This window comes from Mixophyes fleayi, chromosome 11, assembly GCF_038048845.1.
Source record: "Mixophyes fleayi isolate aMixFle1 chromosome 11, aMixFle1.hap1, whole genome shotgun sequence".
Taxonomy (NCBI): domain Eukaryota; kingdom Metazoa; phylum Chordata; class Amphibia; order Anura; family Limnodynastidae; genus Mixophyes; species Mixophyes fleayi.
In genome coordinates, this window is record NC_134412.1 from 13,073,773 (window position 1) to 13,096,299 (window position 22,527).

The 22,527-nt window shown below is 39.6% G+C and overlaps 1 protein-coding gene and 1 pseudogene across 1 annotated transcript; both read left to right on the top strand.

The window, feature by feature from the left end:
* The first annotated feature begins 3,871 nt into the window (after window positions 1–3,871).
* Window positions 3,872–5,329, top strand: LOC142107477 (protein BTG1-like). Its single transcript, XM_075190916.1, has 3 exons — window positions 3,872–4,044; window positions 4,782–4,916; window positions 5,008–5,329. The coding sequence occupies exons 1-3, from the start codon at window positions 3,872–3,874 to the stop codon at window positions 5,327–5,329; spliced, it is 630 nt and encodes a 209-aa protein (XP_075047017.1).
* Window positions 5,330–7,268: 1,939 nt separating this feature from the next.
* On the top strand, window positions 7,269–13,365 carry LOC142107478 (beta-1,4-galactosyltransferase 7 pseudogene; annotated as a pseudogene).
* The last annotated feature ends 9,162 nt before the right edge of the window (window positions 13,366–22,527 follow it).

A 22,527-nucleotide genomic window follows, 5' to 3' on the forward strand; every position in this document is an offset into this window, starting at 1 on the left:
AAATATTTTATTTGGTAGTTCATTTTATTCATTCTTACCCATAAAGTATTTTACTTTTTTAGATAAGGTTTTCTTACAAAATTTACAGAACATGCATGGCAACTATTTCCACCATAATTTTGCAAACCATCCTAAGGATAGTTGGGAGAATAAATAATTTCACAATAATAATCCTTTTAATGGGGACATCCAACTGTACAAAATATACATAGAAATTATTTTTTCAATTTGGGGTTTGTGTTCAAAAGTAACTCAGTTTGAATGCCAGGCAAGACGGGCGGCTTCCTGATTTTGTGTTTATCTCTCATTCTAAATTGATAGAGAGTCTTGGTTACTAGATGATAAAAGTTTATAAAGAAATTATAATGAGCTTGGAATATAACTACAATAGAAGGGATTGGTTTTACAGAGGATCCACAAACACACTGAGATTGTGCTTATGCTGATCTACCAGCAGGAGGCTTCAAAAAGTTTTCACAACTTTATTAAACAAAGGGAACAATAGGGGTCACAGTTACCCACCCAGATGGAAAAGTGAATTTATTTAATTAGCCAAGAAACAACAATGACCTCTTTCTGGGGGCTGAGAAATTCATAGTAAAAATTAATTACATTTATGCTTACAAAACAAAATCAATAGCATTTGGACTAGACAATATTGCTATAGACCAATCATTGGACTTCCCACTCTTCTGTTCTTGCCCCTATATAACCCAGGGTGTTCTGTCTTTGCCTGGTGAAACTTGGATGGGTAAGAATAACACTAACTTCTGCAAAGGAAACCAGACCCTAATACCCCATTCATACTGCACCAAAATCCTGGGTATTTGCCGGGGCGAGCTCAAACGACCCGGGTCTTGGTGCAGTATGAATGGTACAAATAAAAAATCCCGGGTCTAAAAACCCGGGTCTTCAACCCGGGATTTATCGAGGGGTAATTCCCGGGTCGGACCCGGGTTGCCTGCACTATGAATGGTGCAACCCGGGTTTTTCAACCCGGGTTGCACAGAAAACAAGCTGATTGGCTGTCTGCCTGTCTCTGGAGGATGATGTCATCGGTGGGAGCCCGTGGATGGTGGAGTGCAGATCAAGCTGAAACAGAATTGGAGTTTGTTGGAGAAAATTGCTTTTATTTCACTGAAAAAGTGTGTATTAACAGCAATTATGACACACTGGATGGAGGAAAAGGTGCGTGAGCTGCTGAATGTCAGAGGGGAGGAAGAAATTCGAAGGCAAGTGACTGGGACTATGAAGGATGCCACAGTGTACTACAACATCGCCAAAATACTCACAAAACATGGCATAAAGAGGACACAGCAACAAGTCCTGAACAAATTGAAGTCCCTGAAGAAGCAGTACACTAAAGTCCATGACCACAACAGGCGCAAATGTGGCGCTGCAAGAATGGACTGGCCCTTTTATGACCAGTGCAATATGGTCTTTGGACATTCTCCTCTGACAAATCCAATTGCACTGTCATCTTCTAGCAATATGGATGCGGCTATACCAACACCACCAAAGAGCACACAGACAAGCGAGGCCGCAACGATAATAATAGAAGACACCCCAGAACTGGAGTGCTCTGCCACAACAGATGACACCAACATTTCTTTGGACGAACAGAACGATTCACAGCCATTCCCTGCTGCGCAAGTCGTTACAGATACTTCGCAAGAAACGCAGCCAGAACCAGTGCCGGTGTCAGAGTCTACGCCAGGTCCCAGTTTACGCTCCAACAGTAAGTATCTTTAATAATCTCGCATAATAACCAACTATATATACATACCAATATATCTACATAATTGGCAAAAAAAAAATTAACTGTATAAACATAACTGCCAAAAACAGAGAACTATATCAACAAAAAGCCTAAAAGACAAATATAATACACTACAAAGTATTAAAACATTAACACGCATATGTTGCAGTGCAAAACTACTGGGCAAGAGGGAGGAGGCCTCAAGCACATATCAGCTTACTACACTGCTTTTTTGTTCTGCCACATTATATATTCTAAATGTATGTTTTACTGTGTTTTTTTCTACGTACAGTTTACAACGTTCCTAAAAAACGCAAAAGGCCCAACAAAATGGAGCAAGCAACCAAAAGAATGACGACAACTGTCATGATGGATCAACTGCGGGAGATGGACAGCACCATGAGGGAACACGAGAATACACAACTGCAGCGTTTCATGGACAATGAGCGGGATCTCCAAGACTCTTTCCTCATGCAAATCATGAACATGCAGGAACGCGTGTTACACGAAAATCGTGACTGCATGATGGGATTCATGGACAGACTCCTCTCACGGGTGCAGGCACCTCCTCCAAGTCCTTACTATTATGACAGACATTATCCTATGTACCAGCGGGGGCAACCCATGTTAGGCAACAATTACCCTCCAAACCCGGTACAGAATACACAAGATGCTCAATCAATGGGTAACACCAACATAGAATACCCACCTGGTAACCAAACCACTCCACAACCAGAAATGCCACAATATCGGCAATTGTAATAATCATGTTTTATGGACAAATGTTTAACAGTTAATTGTTATCATGTATGTTACGTGTGATCTGGAAACACGCCGTTAGCTTCACATATTACGTGAAAAGCAAATTTGCACTTACTGTATGGGCACATTTGTGTCTTCGGTTTACTACTTGTGTATATATTATTTTTTTTTCTACATGCAAGTAAGCACTTTTGTATTGTGTCATTTTATATTTTTGTGAAGAGACATATGAGGAAATATGTACAAAATAAAATACAATATGTAAAATAAACATTTTTTATTTACTTTTACATTTGTGTGGTTCATTCAAACAAGTGAGGTCAAATTTTCAGCCAATGAAAACTGCTCTGGTGATGACTCCCACAAATTGCCAGGGCACAGACTTGTGCAGTATGAATGGGGTCAACACTGGAAATTCCCGGGTCCGAGGTGCAGTATAAATGGTGTTTCTGAGCTGGGACGCTCCAAGCCCCGGCAAAAACCCGGGATATTGCCGGGGCGGCAGTATGAAAGCGGTATTACTAAACTCTTTCCTTTCTAATCTACAAATAATCAGGTAAGTCTGCTCAGATGTTGCTTATATCAAATTTATAGTTAACCAATTGATAAATCTGTACACTGAACATATGATTTTAAACTATGTTTATTGGATTTCCTCAAAATATATGTATTCAAGAAAATGCTGAGGAATAGGCTGCGATTTTTGGGACATGTTATATTAACAATTTATTTCAATTACATATATTTATAAATAATTAGTATTAGCACACTATCAAGTTCCAAAGAAATAGCTAGAATTTAATTTATTTAAAAAAAATAAATTTTTTTTTATCTGACCACACATGATATGCAATTACTATTCAAACATCATTCTGTATTAATGTTTGCTACTTTTATTTTACTTATTATTTAGTAGTGGTAAGCATACACTTACAAAAGAATGTATGTATGTATGTATGTATGTATGTATGTATGTATGTATGAATGAATGATCAATTCACCCACCTGCCCCCAAATATTGTATTTAAAGAATGTTAGTTTACTTTACATTTTATTCCTTCATTTCCACCTCCACCCTAATATTGTATTTAGAAAATACTCTCTCCAGAATCTCTTTGCATTACTTCACTGTCACCAACACTAAATAAACTTACTCACAATTACTAAAGTGGCTGCTGGGAATATCACAGTTTAGTTTACTTTTTCATATTGGTAAAGTGTCCGGTAGACACAGTATCCTTATCGTAGTATACAAAAAAATGATAGATGACAATGCTCAATAAAAACTAAAATGGCTTTATCTCTCTCTCACCAGATAAGATGGCTGGATTCACTGCAATCCCAGAGGAGATGAGGGCAGAGCTGGTGGCTGGAGTGGAATTTATTAAGACGCTGGTCAATAGATTCCATAAACTGGATCTGGTAATGGTTGAGGTGTTTGGAGAAAAGTTGGCTGAGATTCTGTGCCATAAGTACATTGGACACTGGTACCCGGAAAAGCCAATGAAAGGCCAGGCATATAGGTATCTCATCATGTGGTTGTATTACTTTCTTATAATACCTGAGAATAGCAGTCACATTTTTAAATGGTTATGGTATAGGATCTAATTTTACTCGTCTTGGTTCTAGGCAGCCAAAATAACCTACACCTGTAATCTCACATCTTTTAAACTATGGATTTTATTTACAAAGTAATTTCCCACTCTTTGTGGAGGGGTTTACCTCTTTATAGCCTGTATGAATGACTGTTTTTGATACTAATTACATGAAATAAATCATTTCCAGACATGGTTATAACCTTTACATTAAGCTTCATGTTTCTATATAAATGGAAGTGTGAGGGAAGTTATGTTTGGCTTAATAACCTTTTGGTGTACTGTGTGTTGTGATGGAATTCTATTTGATGTGCACTAGGATAGTCAGCGAGATAAGACTGTATGGGCATAAATACATTACATAAAATGCAAATGTTTCTTACACACATCAGGGGCAGCCAACTTGTGAGCTGAACCAATATTTATAGAAATACATGAGTAGAAGTGGTGACATCACCGAGGCACCTAAAATAAGTATTATCAGAAATGATTTGTTGTATATAACATCTTCCAATTTTAATAAAGTAATAAGTGCTCTTCTTTGGGCTTTATTTTTAATTTCCTTATTAACATGCCTGTTTTAATAGAAAAGTCAAGAGGCAGACAGGAAATTTCCTGAATTTTTCCATTCATACAATCTAATGGGTAAATATCTTACTTTTCAGGTGTATCAGGACCAATATGCATGACATGGATGAGAGTGTCCTGGAAGCTCGTGTTCACAGTGGGCTAAGATACCAGGAACTGACCTTGCCAAAGGAGGTAACTGTGTGGATTGACCCTTATGAAGTCTCCTGTCGGTGAGTAGTGACTCGTAAAATTCAGTTATTATTTGCCTTTGGAATAGATGGTTTCAAATGTCAATAACAATAATGACTTATTTATTGGCAGGTTGGGTGAAGAAGGTTACCCATTCACAGTGACCAAGTTTGACCCTAAGGAGGTTCGCAATTCTGCAGGTTCCTTTTCTTCAGAAGATCAAGATAAATCTTCTTCTGGGAAATGTTCAAATTCCACACCAGAAGATGATGGTTTAACATGGAGTTCTTCAGTCCCATCCTCCCCAAGTGTTACGGTTGAAGACAGTGACAGTGGGATAGATGGCAGGTCTGAAGTTGGTAACACTTCTCCAATTTCATATAGCCCTGCAGAAGATGCTATCTGGTTGGACCCTACTGTGGAACCAATGACTCGGGTAAGGAATAAATACTGATTAACATTACATAGTTATTTATGAGTTTAGCCTCCTTCAAATAAATTACTACATTTTACATTGTCCTAAATATGTAAACATCTGATGCTGATAATGATATGAAGACAACAGAAGAGATAGCTACATATGTGGTAGCTTAAATCAAAGTATTACAACTGTCCTAAGGCTTATGTACACTAGTCTCATTTAGATGTTACCTTGTACTCAAGGAAGCAAAACTAATCTGTTACCTGAGGAAATATAGCTCAAAATTACACAGTCCTTTATTCCTCACACACATTAATGGAACACATGATTAAACACGTCTAAATGATGCATTAGCAGGTTTTAGGGGCAACTAAAAAGCAACTTGCTGCAAAAGTCTGTATTAGTCATCTCTGCTTTGCATTAGATCTAATAAAGTTTAAATGGACAATGATTTTTCTTGTCTCTGTATGCTTTTTTTAACTGACAATTTGCATTTCTCCTATTTGGGAAGTGTGGCCATCAGCCTAAACGAAGCTAAAATCACGTGGGTGAGTGATTAGGTGTTTAGCCTATGGGCTGATTCAATTTGTGACCAAAAAGGCTTAGTTTTATATAGGTGAATGTTCTCCTCCATTTCCCCCTCTCTGCTTCTGGATTTCGAGCTGATGAGTCAGAGATGAGGAGTCAGGCTGAGTAGAGATTGTGCTTTGTGATTTGTGACTGTATTTTTTTTTCCCCTTTCCTTTTTATCGTTTTATCTGCTGTTCTTTCTTCTTTACCTCTGTCTTTCCCCCCCTCCTTTCTCCCCTTTCCTTCTCCTCATCTCCCTTCCCCCCCGTACCTCTTGGGCCTATGGCATCCAGGGGGCCCTTGAAAGTGCTCAGCAGCAGTATTGATCGGTCGGGGGCATGGGCGCCCCCAGCCCGATCAGTGCTGCTGAGCACTTTCCCTGCGGTCCTTCCCCGGCGAGTTGTAGTCTCCTTACTGAGGAGATCTCGTGAGTCTTACTTTCACGAGATCTCCTCAGTAAAGAGCATCCAGTGCACCGGAGAAGGAGGTAAGTGCTGGGGGGGCGGGCAGCTCGGATCATGGGGGGGGCCCTCACGGGGGAATGGAGGTCCCCTTAGCCCAGGGGCCTCCATTCCCTTAATCCGGCACTGCGCGGACCGCATTCTGCCAAGGAGTGTCCGAGGAGTGCTCCCAGTCTTGGCAGTGGTTGTGGCAGAGACGGTAATGTTGGTTAAAGCCCCTTCCCCTATTCGCAACAATGTTTTAGAATGATGGCTTAGATTGTACCCAGATGCAGAAGAGGCAGCGTTTCTCCACGATGGTTTTCGTCATGGCTTCCAATTGGGTCAATGGTTAACGCTAGGGCCACTAGAAATCTGAAATCGGCTTATGTTTTTCTGGAGGTTCTTGACGAGAAGATTGGGGGAGAGGTTCGTCTGGGGCGCATGATTGGCCCTTTCAGCTCCCCCCCTATAGTTGATTTAGTAATTTCCCCAGTGGGGATAGTCCCAAAAAAGTCCCCCGGTAAATTCTGGTTAATTCCGCCCCTTTCCCACCCAGTAAGCGGATCAGTTAATGACGCAATTGATCAGGACATCAGCTCGGTTGTCTATCAGTCATTCGAAGAGGTTCTGTTGTTGGTTAAGCAATTTGGCGCAGGCGCTCACATGGCAAAATTAGATATAGAATCAGCGTTTAGATTACTTCCCCTGCATCCCGGTTCTTTCAAATACATAGGGTTTAAAATTAAAGGAGAGTATTATATAGATAGATGTCTTCCAATGGGTTGCTCTTTGCCATGTGCTTATTTTGAATCATTTAGTTGTTTCCTTCACTGGGCGGTTCAAGCGGGGACAAGACACAAGGGCATTGCTCATTACCTTGACGATTTTTTGTTTGTGGGCTCGGCCAAATCCTCATTGTGTGCGGATACGTTGGTTCCGCGGAGGCTTCATTTACGATCATGGGGGTACCGGTAGCGCGGGACAAGATGGAAGGTCTGATTACATGTTTGTCCTTCCTAGGGATAGAGATAGACACGGTGGCGGGCTGCTGTCGGTTGCCAGCAGATAAAATTGCGAAGATAGGAGTGATGATATCTGATGCTATGTCTGCTCCCTTCCTTAGATTGAAACAAGTTCAGGCGCTGTTAGGACTGTTTAATTTTGCATGCAGGGTTATTCCTATGGGGAGGATTTTTTGTAGAAAGCTACAGCTTACCATGGCAGGTAGGAATAGGCCTCATGCGCTGATTAAACTAAAGGATAAGATCAAGCAGGACTTGATGGTGTGGACATCGTTCTGGGGAGATTTAACGAGAATTTGGCCTTCCCCCCCTATTTCCATGAGGGATTTAGAATTGTTCACAGACGCAGCAGGGTCCGTGGGTTTCGGGGCATACTTTCAGGGTGAGTGGTGTGCATCTCCATGGCCGCGGGAATGGGTTGAAGGAGATTTGATAAGAAATTTACTCGTATTAGAGTTATTTCCCATTGTTGTGTCCTTGGAGTTGTGGGCTCCTCAGCTCAGGGGCCATAATGTTTCTTTTTGGTGCGATAATTTGGGGGTAGTTCAGGCAATCAATCGCCAGAGTGCGTCTTCCAGACCAGCGGTAAACTTGTTGCGTGTGCTGGTACTTCGTTGCTTGGACTGCGACATAAATTTTCGTGCCAAACATGTCCCGGGGATAGAAAATTGCATTGCTGATTCTTTCACGTTTTGATTGGGGGCGGTTTAGATCTTTGGCTCCAGGGGCTAATCCCGTAGGTTTAGCTTGTCCATCTTATATTTGGCAGATGGTCGGTCCGGCTTAATGTTTTTGGCTGAAGCTGCCTTAGCCCCCTCTACGTTGAAGGCTTACCGGTTGGCGTGGAAGCGTTGGGAGAGTTATTTGTTTTCTTCTGACAGGCGGTTAACAGGCGTTGGCTCGGACATGGAAGATTTTATGTTGATGTGCTATCAGGAGGGCCTTAGTAAAGCATCCATGTCATCTACAATGGCAGGTATATCGCTTATGGCAAAGGTTCGGGGCTTTCGGATCCTACGAAAACATTCCTAGTTAAGAAAGCACTGAAAGGTTGGTCTAGATTACACCCTGTACACAGAGATCACAGACGTCCTATAGATAAGTTTTTGTTGGCTCGGTTGATGAGAGTTTTGCCAGATATAACTGTGGATGTTTTTGAGGCTTCTCTTTTTAGCGCAGCGTTCTCCATGGTATTTCACGGGGCTTTGAGAGTAGGGGAGTTGGTGGCTCAGTCAAAGAATCAGTTAGGGTCGGCCATTTTAGCCAATAATGTCATTTTAAACCCGGATACTATTCAAATTAAGATTGCCCGGTCTAAAACAGATCAATTGGGGGTTGGTTATTGGCTAACCCTAGCAAGGCAGCTGGATGGTATGATTTGTCCGGTTAGGCTGTGCCACGAGTTAGCAGAAGCACGCCTGGTTAGTTTACAGAGACAGTTCCCCGGTTACCAAGTTTCAATTCCATGCCATTATGTGCAAAGCCTTGGGGCTTTTGGGTTTACCTTCAACTGAATTTGGCACACACTCATTTCGTATTGGCGCAGCGGCAGATGGGACATCTGGTACAGCTATACAGGCTTTAGGTAGATGGAAATCCAGTAGTTATAAGAGGTACATTAGACCTGATGTATAACCATGTTGTTTTTCTTCCTTTTTATGCAGCTCTTCCTTTTCTTCTCAGGTAGTAGACCCAGGGGTTAGCTGTTCGCCGCGTTTTGCGGGTGCGTGAAGGGATTTTTCCCACCGGGTTTTCACCTTCACCTGGGTCGCTGCCTTTCCTTTTCTCGTTCTATTTAATGTTGGAAGTAAAATCACCCCTTTGTTATGTTGTTGCTATTTGATTTCTTATGGTTTGAGTAGTTACCAGGTTGCATTAAGTTGTAGGATCTATGTCACATGTTTATGTGTTATTTGTATCTTTGTGGTAGTTACAAGTGGTTTATTTCTTTTAGGGGTGGATACCAGAAAGATTTCGGTTTGGTTTTTGGGTCACTCCTTTGTCTACTGGGCGAGAAGACACGCTTTTGCTTGGAGGTGTCCGTGGTTTCCGGTGAATGCGTAAGTCATATGGATAGGCCGGCGGGGTATGGGATGGATGGAGTTCATGTCGGTTCTTTCGGCGAAGATTGCTGAGCGTGGTGTCCCCGATATTCTCGTAATCCACTTGGGTGGCAAGGACGTCGGTCAAATTAAATCTTTGGACCTTATTATAAAAATCCGTGATGACATTTCGGCGGTTTCTAGTCAATGGCCATCCATAAAATTGTGTTGGTCTTACATTGTTCCCCGCAGAAGTTGGAGATCTGATTTGCCCCCTATGGTCATCGCATCGGTAGTTAGAAAAGTTAACCAGGTGGCTAATAAGATTTTTCGTGAATCGGGGGCGTTTTCTATTTCCTATCCATTACTTAATGCCGAATTTGGACATTTGTTTAGAGATGATGGGGTTCATTTGTCCGATGTAGGTATTATAATTTTTATTGACCAGCTATTTTGGAAGCTCAGAGTTGTTTTTAGGGCTGTTGGTGGCGGGCCGCATTTATAGTCATCTCTGCGGCGTGGGTCGGAGAGCAGTGCAGTCGGTAAGTTTGCATATGGTGCTTGGGTTCTCTCGTCATAGGTCACTACTCCCCCTTTTGGATTGTGTTGTCATCACGTGTGTTGGGTCCAATGAATGGGACTCTGGGCCAGTATGTTGAATGTTTTACTGGCGGTTATAAGGGGGGTGTAGTCTTGCCGTTGGACAGATATTTCGCACCGGCCAATAGATAAGGTATTGTCCTGGGTTGGTGGTACAATGGTCTGACCTTTCCACCGTTATTGGTTTTGTGTTTGCTGACTGCCCTGCTCTCGTCCGCCTTTCAGCCCCTTTAGTTTTAATATTAGTCATTAAAAATTATATTTTATTCCAACATTAATCTGGTGTCCGTGTCTTTATTGGTTTATTAAAGGTATTGTGGTAAACACTATGAACTTCCACACTGTGCATTTTAATATACAAATGTTTACATAGGGTTGTGTAAGGGAGGAAAATGTCACCACCTTAGGCACTAGAATGAGTATACATGGATTAATAGTCATTATTTTAACTGTTATTGTCTTAGAAGTTAATGTTGTTTTCTTTTTCGTCTTTATAGACATCTACAGCCATTTTCAGAACCCCATCACCTCTCTGGATCCCTGCCTGGAGGACAACACTATTTTATGACACCAGCCCAGACCTCCAGTCGACCTTCTGGTTTTAGGAACTGTCTCAGGAATGAGGATTGGTGTCTGGGAATATAAGATTTGGGGGGGGGGGGCTCTGTAAGGAAATTTTCTAATTATTTTCCCCAATATAAAAAATGTGAACCGTATTTTCTTTTAATAAAGATCTTCGTATAAACTGAAATTGGTACTGGATTTACTATTTAGCTGGGAACTACATTTACCAATCACATGTAACAGTGTTCCTGTAGGTGGCCAATGTTAGCTTTTCCTTTTTGGATATTTTTTTAGGCAAGACAACAGGTGTTTCCTTGGGCACAATTATATGTCCAGACTGGGATTAAGGCTTAATTTCGATATATCCAACATAGAATTCCTTAATAAAAGGAACACACATACACTGTATATGTATATTCTATACTAGTTGGCTATAACCTGGATGATTTAGCTTGATTGGTTTATGAGTAAATGGACCATTGAGTGTGTTTATGTGTCTGTGGTAGGAATAATAGATTGTAACTTCCACTGGCCTATAGGAGCTACAATAGATATTCAATCCCTTTATAAAATTATTGGGTATTAAAATTTTCTCAGCTTGTAAAATACATTTTTACCTATATATTGTACCCTGGATAACACATAAAATATTTTATTTGAGAGTCAATTTTAATAATTTTTACCCATAAGTCGTTTACATTTTTAGATAATGTTTCTTACAAATTTGCAGAGCAGCGATAGGAACTATTGTCACCCATAAGATATTTGGTAGAATACATTTAAAATAATTATTTTAATGGGGACATCCAACTGTACAAAGTATACATAGACAATATTTTTTTTAAATGGTTATTTTGATGATCCTAACAAATGTTTAGACTACAAATGTTCAGACTAATAGCAATAATGATTTGAATCGTCATTTTAGCTCTAACGCAAATAAAGTACAAATTATATTTTTACAAAAGTAGAAATCACAGTTCATATATGTTGACAAAAAAAAAAAAAACCAGAAAATGCAGTAAACAGAAGATTTCCCTATTTACTGCTATATGTGAATCCAAATAAATTGTATTTTGCAATTTATACAAAAAAATTCAAATATTATATTTGTTTGTGGAATTAATGAGGTGCCTTTGCATGGAAGGGTGTTCAATAATCTCCTTGTATTTTTAATTATTTACACTTTCATGCCTTATATACTGGTATATATAAAAAATATTTTTTATTTATTTTGTATGTGTATATATTATATTGGTGAATATATCTCTAAAACATTTTACTTGCAAACCACTGTAGAGGCCGTTACATTAATATTGCACAATATTACAGCCACTTCACAAGTCTGCTTACATTTGCAATGAGAAAGTTGATGGATACATTACATGCTAAACAATTTGCTGCATTGTGGTGATTACATGTATTGATTATGCAGTTTTCATTGACTCGTTACAAAATGACCAATGTGAGATTCAAAATAAAGTAAATAGCTACTCATGAAAAGCACTGTGTATTCCAATTGAGATGGGTGGCTTCATGGGTTTGATTTGTCTCTACTAATGTTGAGAGTCAGGGTGAGTCAAGGTTACTTACTGATTAAAAGGTTTATTAAGAAATGATAATGATCTTGGAATTTTTTTTTTTTTTTTTTTTTTTTTTTACACAATAGAAGGAGCTACCAGAAAGTCAATTGAAATGACAATGTCACAATTATGTTATCTCTTCATGTACTTAATTACCCTGTAAACAAAACATTTTCTGAAGGGTGTAAATCTGTCATAGGAAAAGGAGGAGACCAGACAATATTTCCAATAAAAATCGATCATTTGTCCCCTCCCACCTTTGACCTCAACCCTATATAATCCAGGGAGTTCTATGTTTAGTCAGATGCCTGGTGAAGACTTGAATTTCCAATAGCACAAAATCTGATACTACAAAAAACTGAACAAGCAGAGATGTATTTGACACAGTAGGTTGGGCCTTTATCTTTGGATACTGCTAAGGAAACGTGGTATTTTCAGCCTGTTCCTGACTTGTCTTCTGCTTGGTTTTCTATCTATGCTTTGGTTGCAACTCCGCTGTACAGTGGATGTCAAAAAGAAATGTCTCCAAAGATGTCATATCCCTCTGTTAACACTATGACTGAGGCTCCCTCATGGGGTCCTCACCGCCTCGCTTTGCTGGTCCCTTTCAGGGAACGATTTGAAGAACTCCAACACTTTGTCCCCCACATGCACCAGTACCTGATTGAGAAAAAAAAATCAACCACCATATATTTGTCATAAATCAAGTGGATCACTTTAGGTTTAACAGGGCTTCTCTGATAAACGTGGGCTACTTGGAGAGTGGGAACGAAACAGACTATATTGCTATGCTTGATGTTGACTTGCTACCTCTTAACCCGGATCTAGACTATGGATACCCAGAAATGGGTCCCTTCCACGTAGCCTCCCCAGACTTACACCCTTTGTATCACTACAAGACTTATGTTGGGGGAATTCCACTGCTCACCAAACAGCATTATGACTTGTGCAATGGAATGTCAAATCGGTTTTGGGGATGGAGTCGTGAAGATGATGAGTTTTACCGTAGGATTAAAAGGAGCTGGGTTGCAGCTTTTCCTACCAACTGGAATCACCACAGGATATCATTCCTTCCGCCATATTCATGACCCTGCGCGGTGAAAGCGAGACCAGAAGAGGATTGCCACTCAGAAGCAGGAGCAGTTTAAAGTGGATCAATTGACCATTTGTGGTGTCCCATGTAGTGTGTCAAATGTACTGCTGGAATGCGACTTGAGTAAGACTCCATGTTGTGTTTTCAACTAATTTCACAAAGTGAGTTCAGTTGGTGTCTGAAAATACCATATATATGGGCATTGCATTAATCTGTAGCTAGCTAGGATCTGTAAGAAAAATGTATATATATTGTAACAAAATTATAAGAACACTTAATCAATTGTTGTTGTCATTTTTAAAATAAACCTATTTTGCAAAATAATAGTTTGCAAATCAAATTGTATTGTTTTAAAGTCGGACATTATTCTACTATATACATTTAAGGTTTTATTGGTATCTTTAACTTGAGAAATTATCCAAATGCACAAAACCATTGGACAGACAAATAGATGGGTACTCAAGTTTCAGCGTTTACAAATCTCTATATAGCATGCAGTATCCTATATCTAACCAATCTCTTACAATTTCTATTCTAAGGAATATTGCTTAAATTATTTTGTAGGTTACACAGTATTTACGTTAAACATCTACACAATCATCATCTAGCGCTCCCAAAACATATTGCAACTATCACTTATTCAAGATGGAACCTCTCTGGTTAAGGCCACTTTTCAAGGTGAAATGGATTTTGGTAAGCTGGAACCTGAATACTTTGTGAGTCTATATTAAAAATACCATCATAGAATCCCTCGATCAATGTTTGTTTTTTAGTCCATCCTGTACTCTTTATTAGACTAGTTTAATATTTTTTAACACATCTGCAATCAACAAATAAACTTCTAAAAACCCATCATATTTTCATGGGTAGGAACACTATTTTGCTTACTACTCTCAAAATGGATGGACGTCATGTTCACATTATTGAGCCTTGCAGCAATGAGATAATAGCAAAGCCCCCCTCCCCCCTACGCCATTTGCATAGTTTTTGTAACCCCACAATTTTATTTTGTTTAAAACTAGACTTTTACTGTAGTTTGCTCACTGTTGATTCATGTATCAGACCCTGTTTCTGGAATATAATGACAGTGATAGGTGACCCCGCCAATCCTGCTGCTCACATTATCAGGATTCTTTTAGTCCTTTTCAAAATAGAATTTCATTAGCTGATATTTTGTGTAAACCTCTTTTCTAAAATTCCTCATCTTTTCCCTTAACGGTGCAACCACCTCCTCTATTTTCTTTTTCTGCTCTCTATTTTCCTGGCTAGACCTGCTTACGTTGACAAAGTGTCCTCAAACAAAAGGTTACGTAAGCAATTATGGCAAGGGTAATGAGCAGCTTCATCGTCGTCCTACTGATTGCGGTCAGCAGACAATGGAAAAACCGAGCCAGCTCGGTACTTTCCCGCAAATTGCGGAGTGAACATTCTACTGTTACACACTACGGAATTATCCACAAACATTTTATGCCAATCGATTTTACATGCGATCGATGGTCCGATCACTCGGTCCATGGACTGCATACACACTAACCATAGTTAACACCCAAAAAAATCGCATAAAAAAAGGCAACACTGTCTCTTCATTCATTCATATTTGTAAACCTTCAATGGCTACAGTAGAAGAACAAGCAACTGTACTTTTCCTGCTTGCTGTGGCAAGAAGACTGCAGGTACGGAACCAAAGAGAAAAAAGGAGAAAGTAGATCTTGTTGGAGCAAAGATTGGTTCAAGCGGAGACACATTCTCTCATATGCCCCTGTTACAGGAGATACGGGACAACAACCCAGATGACTAAAATTTTCTTCAAATGAATGATGCCACTTTTCAGGAACTGCTCCAACTAGTAACCCCACTCATCCAGAGGGAGAACACCCATTTAAGGAGACCCATACCGCCAGAGCAAAGACTGGTGGCAACACTAAGATTTTTGGCAACAGGGATGACACTGGCAGATCTGAAATACAGCACAGCTATTTCACCTCAAGCTCTTGGCATGATAATACCAGACACCTGTGATGCTATCATCCAAGTTCTCTGTGATCAGTATATGAAGGTTGGTCAAAAGCAATAGTATTTATTAATAAAATAGCGGTTTATTACCATACATAAAATTGTAAAAATGCATTTAACTTGTAACGTGCAATGCAATAATTATTTGGACCAGAGCAACAGTTTATAATTGTTGGTAGTGCAAAATTTCGCTTGTGTCCATTCCAGATGTGTCCCCAGTGTAATGTGGCATCCTTCCTGATGCTATTGGTGTGGAGGTCATACACTGTTGAGACATTACGCTTTGTCCGCCCATGGTAGGATGCTGCAACTGTGCTGTGTGAAATGTGTATGATTGTTTGTGTCTGCGGTTAGATGGGGAAATAACTGTCTGACCACAAATCTTCAGCGGTCGCCCTACACGTGAGGTGGCAGCCGCTCCATTTCAGCTTGTATGCGCTTGCTACTACTTCTCATTTTGCTAGTTATTGTCGCTCCCAGGAAATCAAATGTGTCCTGTTCCTTTGTTTTTGTCAAAGTGTTAGCGCAATCAAGTATCTTTTCTGTTAGTGCATCACTTTCTTGTATTTCCCTTATTCTACGTCTCTTTCGCTTCTGAATGTTTTTTGCTAGTGTACCAGTTTGGGTCACGTCCCGGCTGTCAGCAGTTATCTGGCTTTCACGTGCAGGGCTATTACTTGTTGTAGCTTCCTGGCCTTCAACATCCAGCAAGAGGCCGTCAGACAGTAGTGCAGGCTGAAAAAGAGCAAAAGAATGAGGGAATGCAGTTACATGCATGTTCAAATGTAAACTATTTACATGTCTTTATGTTTCAGTTTCCATCGATAGAGAAAGACAGGAAAGTGTTAGCGGAAGACTTTGAGAGACTGTGGAATTTCCCAAATTGGGGTGGTGGCATTGATGGCAAACATGTCAGAATTATGCCACCATCAAACAGTGGATCTTTCTACTATAAATTATAAAGGATTTTTTATCATTATTTTAATGGCCATAGTGGATGCGAACTATGAATTCTTATTTGTGGACATTGGAAAAAATGGAAGCGTCTCAGATGGAGGTGCATTGGAGCATACTACCTTCCATAACAAACTACAAAACAATGCCCTTAACCTTCCATCTCGGAGTAGCACAAAATATGGTCTAAACTTGATGAATTAGATGATGCCTTTGCATTGCACAACAATGTTTTAAAACCGTACCCACAAAGAAATCTGAGCATTTAAAGGCGTATATTTAATTACAGACCGTCACGTGCTCGGCGTGTAGTTGAAAATGCCTTTGGGATTCTAAAGTAACAGGTTCTGAGTTTTTCATTCTGCAATAAACCTGCGTTTGGACAAATCGACAAAGTAGTGATGGCCTGTTATGTTCTGCATAACTTTCTCCGGCGTAAAAGCAACAGTGGACGTACCACTCAGGCCTATGTGAAAACTAATGCCGAGGACATGGAGGTAGTGGGCTTGACACCATTAGAGTGTGGACACTCTAAAAATAGTAATACATTGGCAAAATAAAAAATAAAAAAAAAATCGGGAAGCGTACCTTACGTATTTCAACAGAGATGGTGTCGTGCCACGGCAGAATGATTGCTTATGACAACTGTTTATGTACATGTTATGTATTGTTATTGTGTTGTTGATTCTTTTAACATGAATAAATCTGTTACATGGCAACATCATAATGTACTGTACTTACTGTGCCGCTTGGAGGTATATCATATGCTTGCTCTACCTCTGTGGATGAATTGCTGACTGTGGGCATGCTGCTAGTGGACGTACGTGGTGTTTCTTGGTCCTTCACAAAGTGTAACAGATCAAAGTATCATAGCTTTGGCACATACTCGTCTTCAGCTGCAGCTCCTGATTTTTTTGGCTGCATCAACTTTAATTATTTTTTATACACAGTCCTAAAGGTTCTGGATCTTGCTTTTTGCCCATTCAACAGTTGCTCCAGCGTGATATGGCAGACATGCTTTTACAAGCTCTTGCATCGCCATGTTCCGCATCATTCTGTTTGCATAATCTTTGGATTTGGTAATGGTCATGAACGGGTTAAAGTTATAGAAAAAAAAAAAACTCCATACACAAGGTTATTATACACGAATAGGCATCACCCACAATGCTCCATTCTCTGCGGGCATCATCGCTGATTGGTACACAGAAGAAACTAATGCCCATGTCTGAGAGTATAAAATTTCAGAGGAGCCTGTCAAAAATAAAGAGGAAAAAGGAGACTGGAGCGAATTCGTAGAAACATTAAAAAAAGTGGAGTAGCACGTGTAGTTGTGTAGTGTACATGTTTGAAGGACTTTATGTATTTAATTCTACTTTCACATGAACCAATGCAAACGCATGATTATTGTTTTGTCAGAAGGAAGAATTAACAGTGAGAAGGCCACTGTAGATACCACTGATTTAATAACACCTGTTGTCAAACAAGAAAAAAATAAATGTGCCAGAGGGACCATAACACAAACTGATCTCGAGCAGTGTGCAAGGTGAGCACATTTCTTGCGTTGGATTAAGACTTTTATTAACTTTATTACAGATATAGAAGTGTAATAGTTATCATTTTTTTTCTTGTTTCATAGATACTGTCAGGATGAGAGCATAAATCTGATATGCTGAAATAGAATATTGGATGTCAGGACCCAAAATAAATCTTTGCATGAATACCTAAATTAACCCAATCTTCAATTCACATAAAGGTGTGACCAAATGAGCCCAGGAGCAGGTAATTGAGTTAGGTAAACCCTGTGTGAAGAGACCAGCTTTAAATATGAGGATGACAGACATCCATTGTATTTGATCATGTATTTCCCTAGCTAATGGACTTCCTTTCAATAGGTAGTGTAAACAAAAACTAACTCCTGGGTGTAAATTGGAGAACCATATGCCTACAGGAGATCCTGGTAGACAGCTTGTGAAAGCCTATACGGGTATATAGAAATGTGAACTTGAAAGGAAATTAATTCATTTTTCACATTTTGGGAAATCTGGATGCCACTCTGTGCTGAGGGGCAGGGAACACAAAGGGGTCTTGAAAGATAGATGCCAACTACATAGGGAACAGCCATAGGCACATGTATTTCAGTATGAGATTAGATATTGTTGTAATTCCCTTATGTTTGCTATTTAAACGTGCGGGAGATTATGACCGGGTTATTGAGGGGGGTGTTATTTCTCTGAGATATATCTGTGAAGAATTACCAACAGGTCAAAACTTAGAAATAGTTTGACCAAACCTGAGGTAACACCCAGGGGACATTTCCGCCCCCCACATTAGCATTCACGCTGCCCCTGTGAATGCCGTCCCATTTGAGTTTGCTTAAAAACCTGTGTCTGGAGGGACAAATTGTCAAACTTTTTGGGAAATCAATTGACATTGATAAGCTGTCCATCTTCTTAGCCACATTTCCCTTGGCCAGAAATGCAATTCATGTAAGTGCAAATCTGAATGTAATCCTTTTTATTTTAAACTGTTTTTGGTTATGTCAAACTTATTGTTTGTTTATTCATTATTTTTCTTTATATCTGAATGCCCTGTACCTTTTGTATATTAAATCTAAAATTGAATAAGTTGCGTCCTTGATACTCTAAAGAATCCATAGACTGTTTAGCAGAGAGATTGCTTGTCCAGGTTACCCTGTGTGTGATTTGTTGATATATTTGTTTAACAAGCTGTGTGTGCTTGTATGTACATTTGTGTAACAGTCTGGAGAGGTGAAGAGTTAACCCTGTGTGTGCTGGTGTGAGTCTTGCTAGTTTGTGGAACTAGAAGTCTATGTGCCAATGAGAGATAGAATATTGGGGTCCTATTGCCCGTACCCAATAGGTGGTGGCTGATCCTTGAAGTGTCTGGGGGGTGTGAGAGTGCTGTGTTTAGGGCGATTCCGTAGGTCTAGAGCCTGTGTGATAGGTGAGAGAGAATGCTGGCTGAAATCGTGTGTGACCTCATACAGCAAACACCCCAACGTCACGGCAGCTGGGAGCGCGTTCGTGACAGATACCATCGTCATATCCGATGAAAGTTCGGACGAAGAAAAAAATGTTGCAAAAGCTCCACGAATATTTTAAAGAAATGAAAGGAATTATAGCCAACAAAGAAAAGAAAAAAATTAAAAACCTTGATAATACTTTTGATGACATGTATATGCTGTTTGCAACTGTTGTGCCACAAACCAGTAGCACCCTATGGGGGGTATTCAATTGTTGCTGTTAACGCGCTAAAACAAAAAAAACCGAGCGCTCTAAAAATATTAGCGTTAATACGGTAGTTTACGCACTGAATTTCATCTCGCAGCATGAAATTCAGCGAGTTAACTACCGTATTAACGGTATTTACGCGCATATTACCGTATTAACGCTAATATTTTTAGAGCGCTCGCTTTTTTGGGTTTTAGCGCGTTAACAGCAACAATTGAATACCCCCCTTTAAGTGTAATACTATTCTTTTTCCACGTGTCATATTGTACTATACAAATTTTTTTACTTTTTTTTACCTGCAATAAAAAAAAAAACTGTTGCATCAACACTGATTTATTCTGGGCATTTTACAAATATTACTTAATAAAAGGTTAATATGACTTTATAAGTTGAATAGTTTATAAAAGGTATAAGTTTATAAAAAGGTAAATATGAATAGATTCACAACATAGATGCAAAGGGTAATAACACACGTGCTTTATACTAGTATAATGGTCTGCAGAAAGACAGGTGCAATACACATCTATACAAAACACAAGCCTGTGATATGCGGATACCGCACCACGTGGGACTGGTACAGGCATCACAAATTTACATACACACGCCCCCCCCCCCCCCCAGGTCGAGGAAGTATCGGAGGATTGTCGTGGATCGGTCGGAAGTTTATACACATTACATAACGGAAACGAGATTGGAACGAAAATATTTAACGGAACGACCAACCAAATGAGGCGACAATCGTCCATTTGGGCAGACTTTCGACCATCGTGTCACTACACACACTGACCCGACTTTTGAACGAGCGGTCGTATGTCGGCTGATTGAGAAGATTATTGGACGAAAACCCTGTAGTGTGCACCCAGCTTAACTGTGCTGCAATCTTCAACAGTTAATGATTTACAATATCAATGCTGACAGTTTCTTAATCCACTATGTAGACTACCCCGTTTGTGCTGCATCTTGTATACTGTACACATTTTGACAGTAATTGTTATTTCAGGTAACTATTACCTTTTCAAAACCCTTTTTAAATTTTCTTTTATTTCCTGCCATCTTACGTGTTAAAAAAAACCATCAAAAGAATTAGGACATCAAGGGATCCATCCTACTATTATTTTCTTATTATTTATTGGTTTTATTTGTTATTTTTCACCCTATTTTCATATGTTCAATCGCTTTTCTGATGGGCGGACAGGATATCTTGATTTGAGGCCAAAAGAATGGTTGCTTGGATCCCCAGGTGCTGTATGTAAAATGGGCAGGGTGCCTAAATATGCTCTAGGGGAGGTCCTGCAGACCCCAACACATTGCACAGAGTAAGGCACGAGCACCCACACTTCACTAAAATTGATTGTGGTAATTGTCGTAACCCGTACAAAATTGTCACAGGGAACTCTGTCACATGTCATGAAGAACATTTTATTTAATTGGGCATGTGCATTGTTTCCCTTTGGAAATGGAAGCTGCCAGTTTGATTGCTCAGTCAAGTTGTACGGAGATATCATTCGCCAAGTTGAAAGCATACATGTGCCATACGCCTATATAAAATATTATAGCACTGTTGCTTATGGAAAGGAATCACACTACTGTAAATTACTACATATAAGTCACCTTGGAGATGAGTGACTCGCCTATGGCCATATGTTTTTAATTTAACTCAGTCACCAGGAGTTTAGTGAACATATACAGACCCCTTGTCTGTGAGATCGACAACACACTCTTACCTTGTATCAACATTCACCTTACAACCACTCATTATGTATACTTGATTCTACCGTCTCCCTCTAGCAGATCTGACTAATGATCATGGATTTGAGGATTGCTGTGCCTTAGAGATATTATTACGTTATATCACATTAATTTTTACGTGGACCTCTTCCCCATAAGCCACCCTCACCCCAACCTACATTTCACTATAAGATTTTTCATATCTTTCTCCGTAATGGCTATTCAACTTTAGAAATCCTGATAGTATTTACACCAATCTAGTTGAAGATCTATGAAATATCAGGGTATGATTAGGAAGGGATGATGTGTGTATATAAATTATATCCAGTACATGCTAATCAAGTTTTTATTAAAATCAGAATTTCCTCTTTGGACTCCCTGCAGGCCCAACCAGAAGATTAACTCCCTATTCGGCTGAGCATAGACAAGAAAATAAAATCTCTGATTATATAATGTAGTCCTCTTCACCATCAATGTCTTTATTTCTGTTTCTTTCCCAGCTAAGTAAGCAGTGTGAGTGTAGGTTGCGGGTTTGTTATGTAGGGCTCACCTATCGCTATCTATATATCTCTAAAAAAAGAAGAAGATCTGGAAAGCCTAAGGATCATACTGCAGGTGGCATGTTACCCACGGAAGTCAGTGGCTCCCTCAACGACCATCAAGTAAAACAATAGTGCTGGTAAGGAGCGAGTGCATACTTCTGACTTTAAAAGCTCAGGCAACCTGTGAGACATGACCACCCAAAAGCCGGTGCTGCCAGACCACCACATTGTAGTTTCCGAACAGCAGAGAATTAAAACAGAGTTTGTAAAGCAAACTTCATAGAAGGAGTTATATTAAAAAGAAATGCACCCGGATCTCACCCCCAAAAAGGCCATAAAGCACAAGTTTTCTTGTCTTTTTAGTACCCATGTAGAACATGTGGGGAAAAAGAAGGTCTGCAAAACCTATAATGGGGTCTATGGAGCTTGTGACAAGGATTTAACAACAGATTTTTCAGTGTGTGGATTGTACATCTCAAAATAGAAAAAAAAGAGGCATATATCAGCCACCAGAGCTAGATAAATAGATTGAATGAGTAAATAGTTTGTAAAAAAGGATTATTTGTATGCACATCAATGTACTGAAAGATTCAGGTCACATATGCGGTTAGATATGGATGATATACTAGGGCCTTCTACGTATGGATCAGTGGAATCTGTTTATAGTCCTTGGTTAGTAAAGAGGATGAGATGAAGGCAAACCCCAGATTATTTAATTTAGATATAGTAGAGGTACTACTAAACTAAATTAATCCACAAAAGAATTTTAAAAAATATATCCTTATTTCAAGATAGTGAAGCAGAAATTGGATTTTATTCCAGACTA

Bases quoted from the DNA above. Each gene is read 5' to 3' on its own strand.
- LOC142107477 (XM_075190916.1), top strand. From the start codon at position 3,872: ATGAGGGCAGAGCTGGTGGCTGGAGTGGAATTTATTAAGACGCTGGTC. The intron at 4,045-4,781 runs GTATCTCATCAT...CTTACTTTTCAG, and splicing joins ATGAAAGGCCAGGCATATAG to GTGTATCAGGACCAATATGC. The intron at 4,917-5,007 runs GTGAGTAGTGAC...ATTTATTGGCAG, and splicing joins CCTTATGAAGTCTCCTGTCG to GTTGGGTGAAGAAGGTTACC.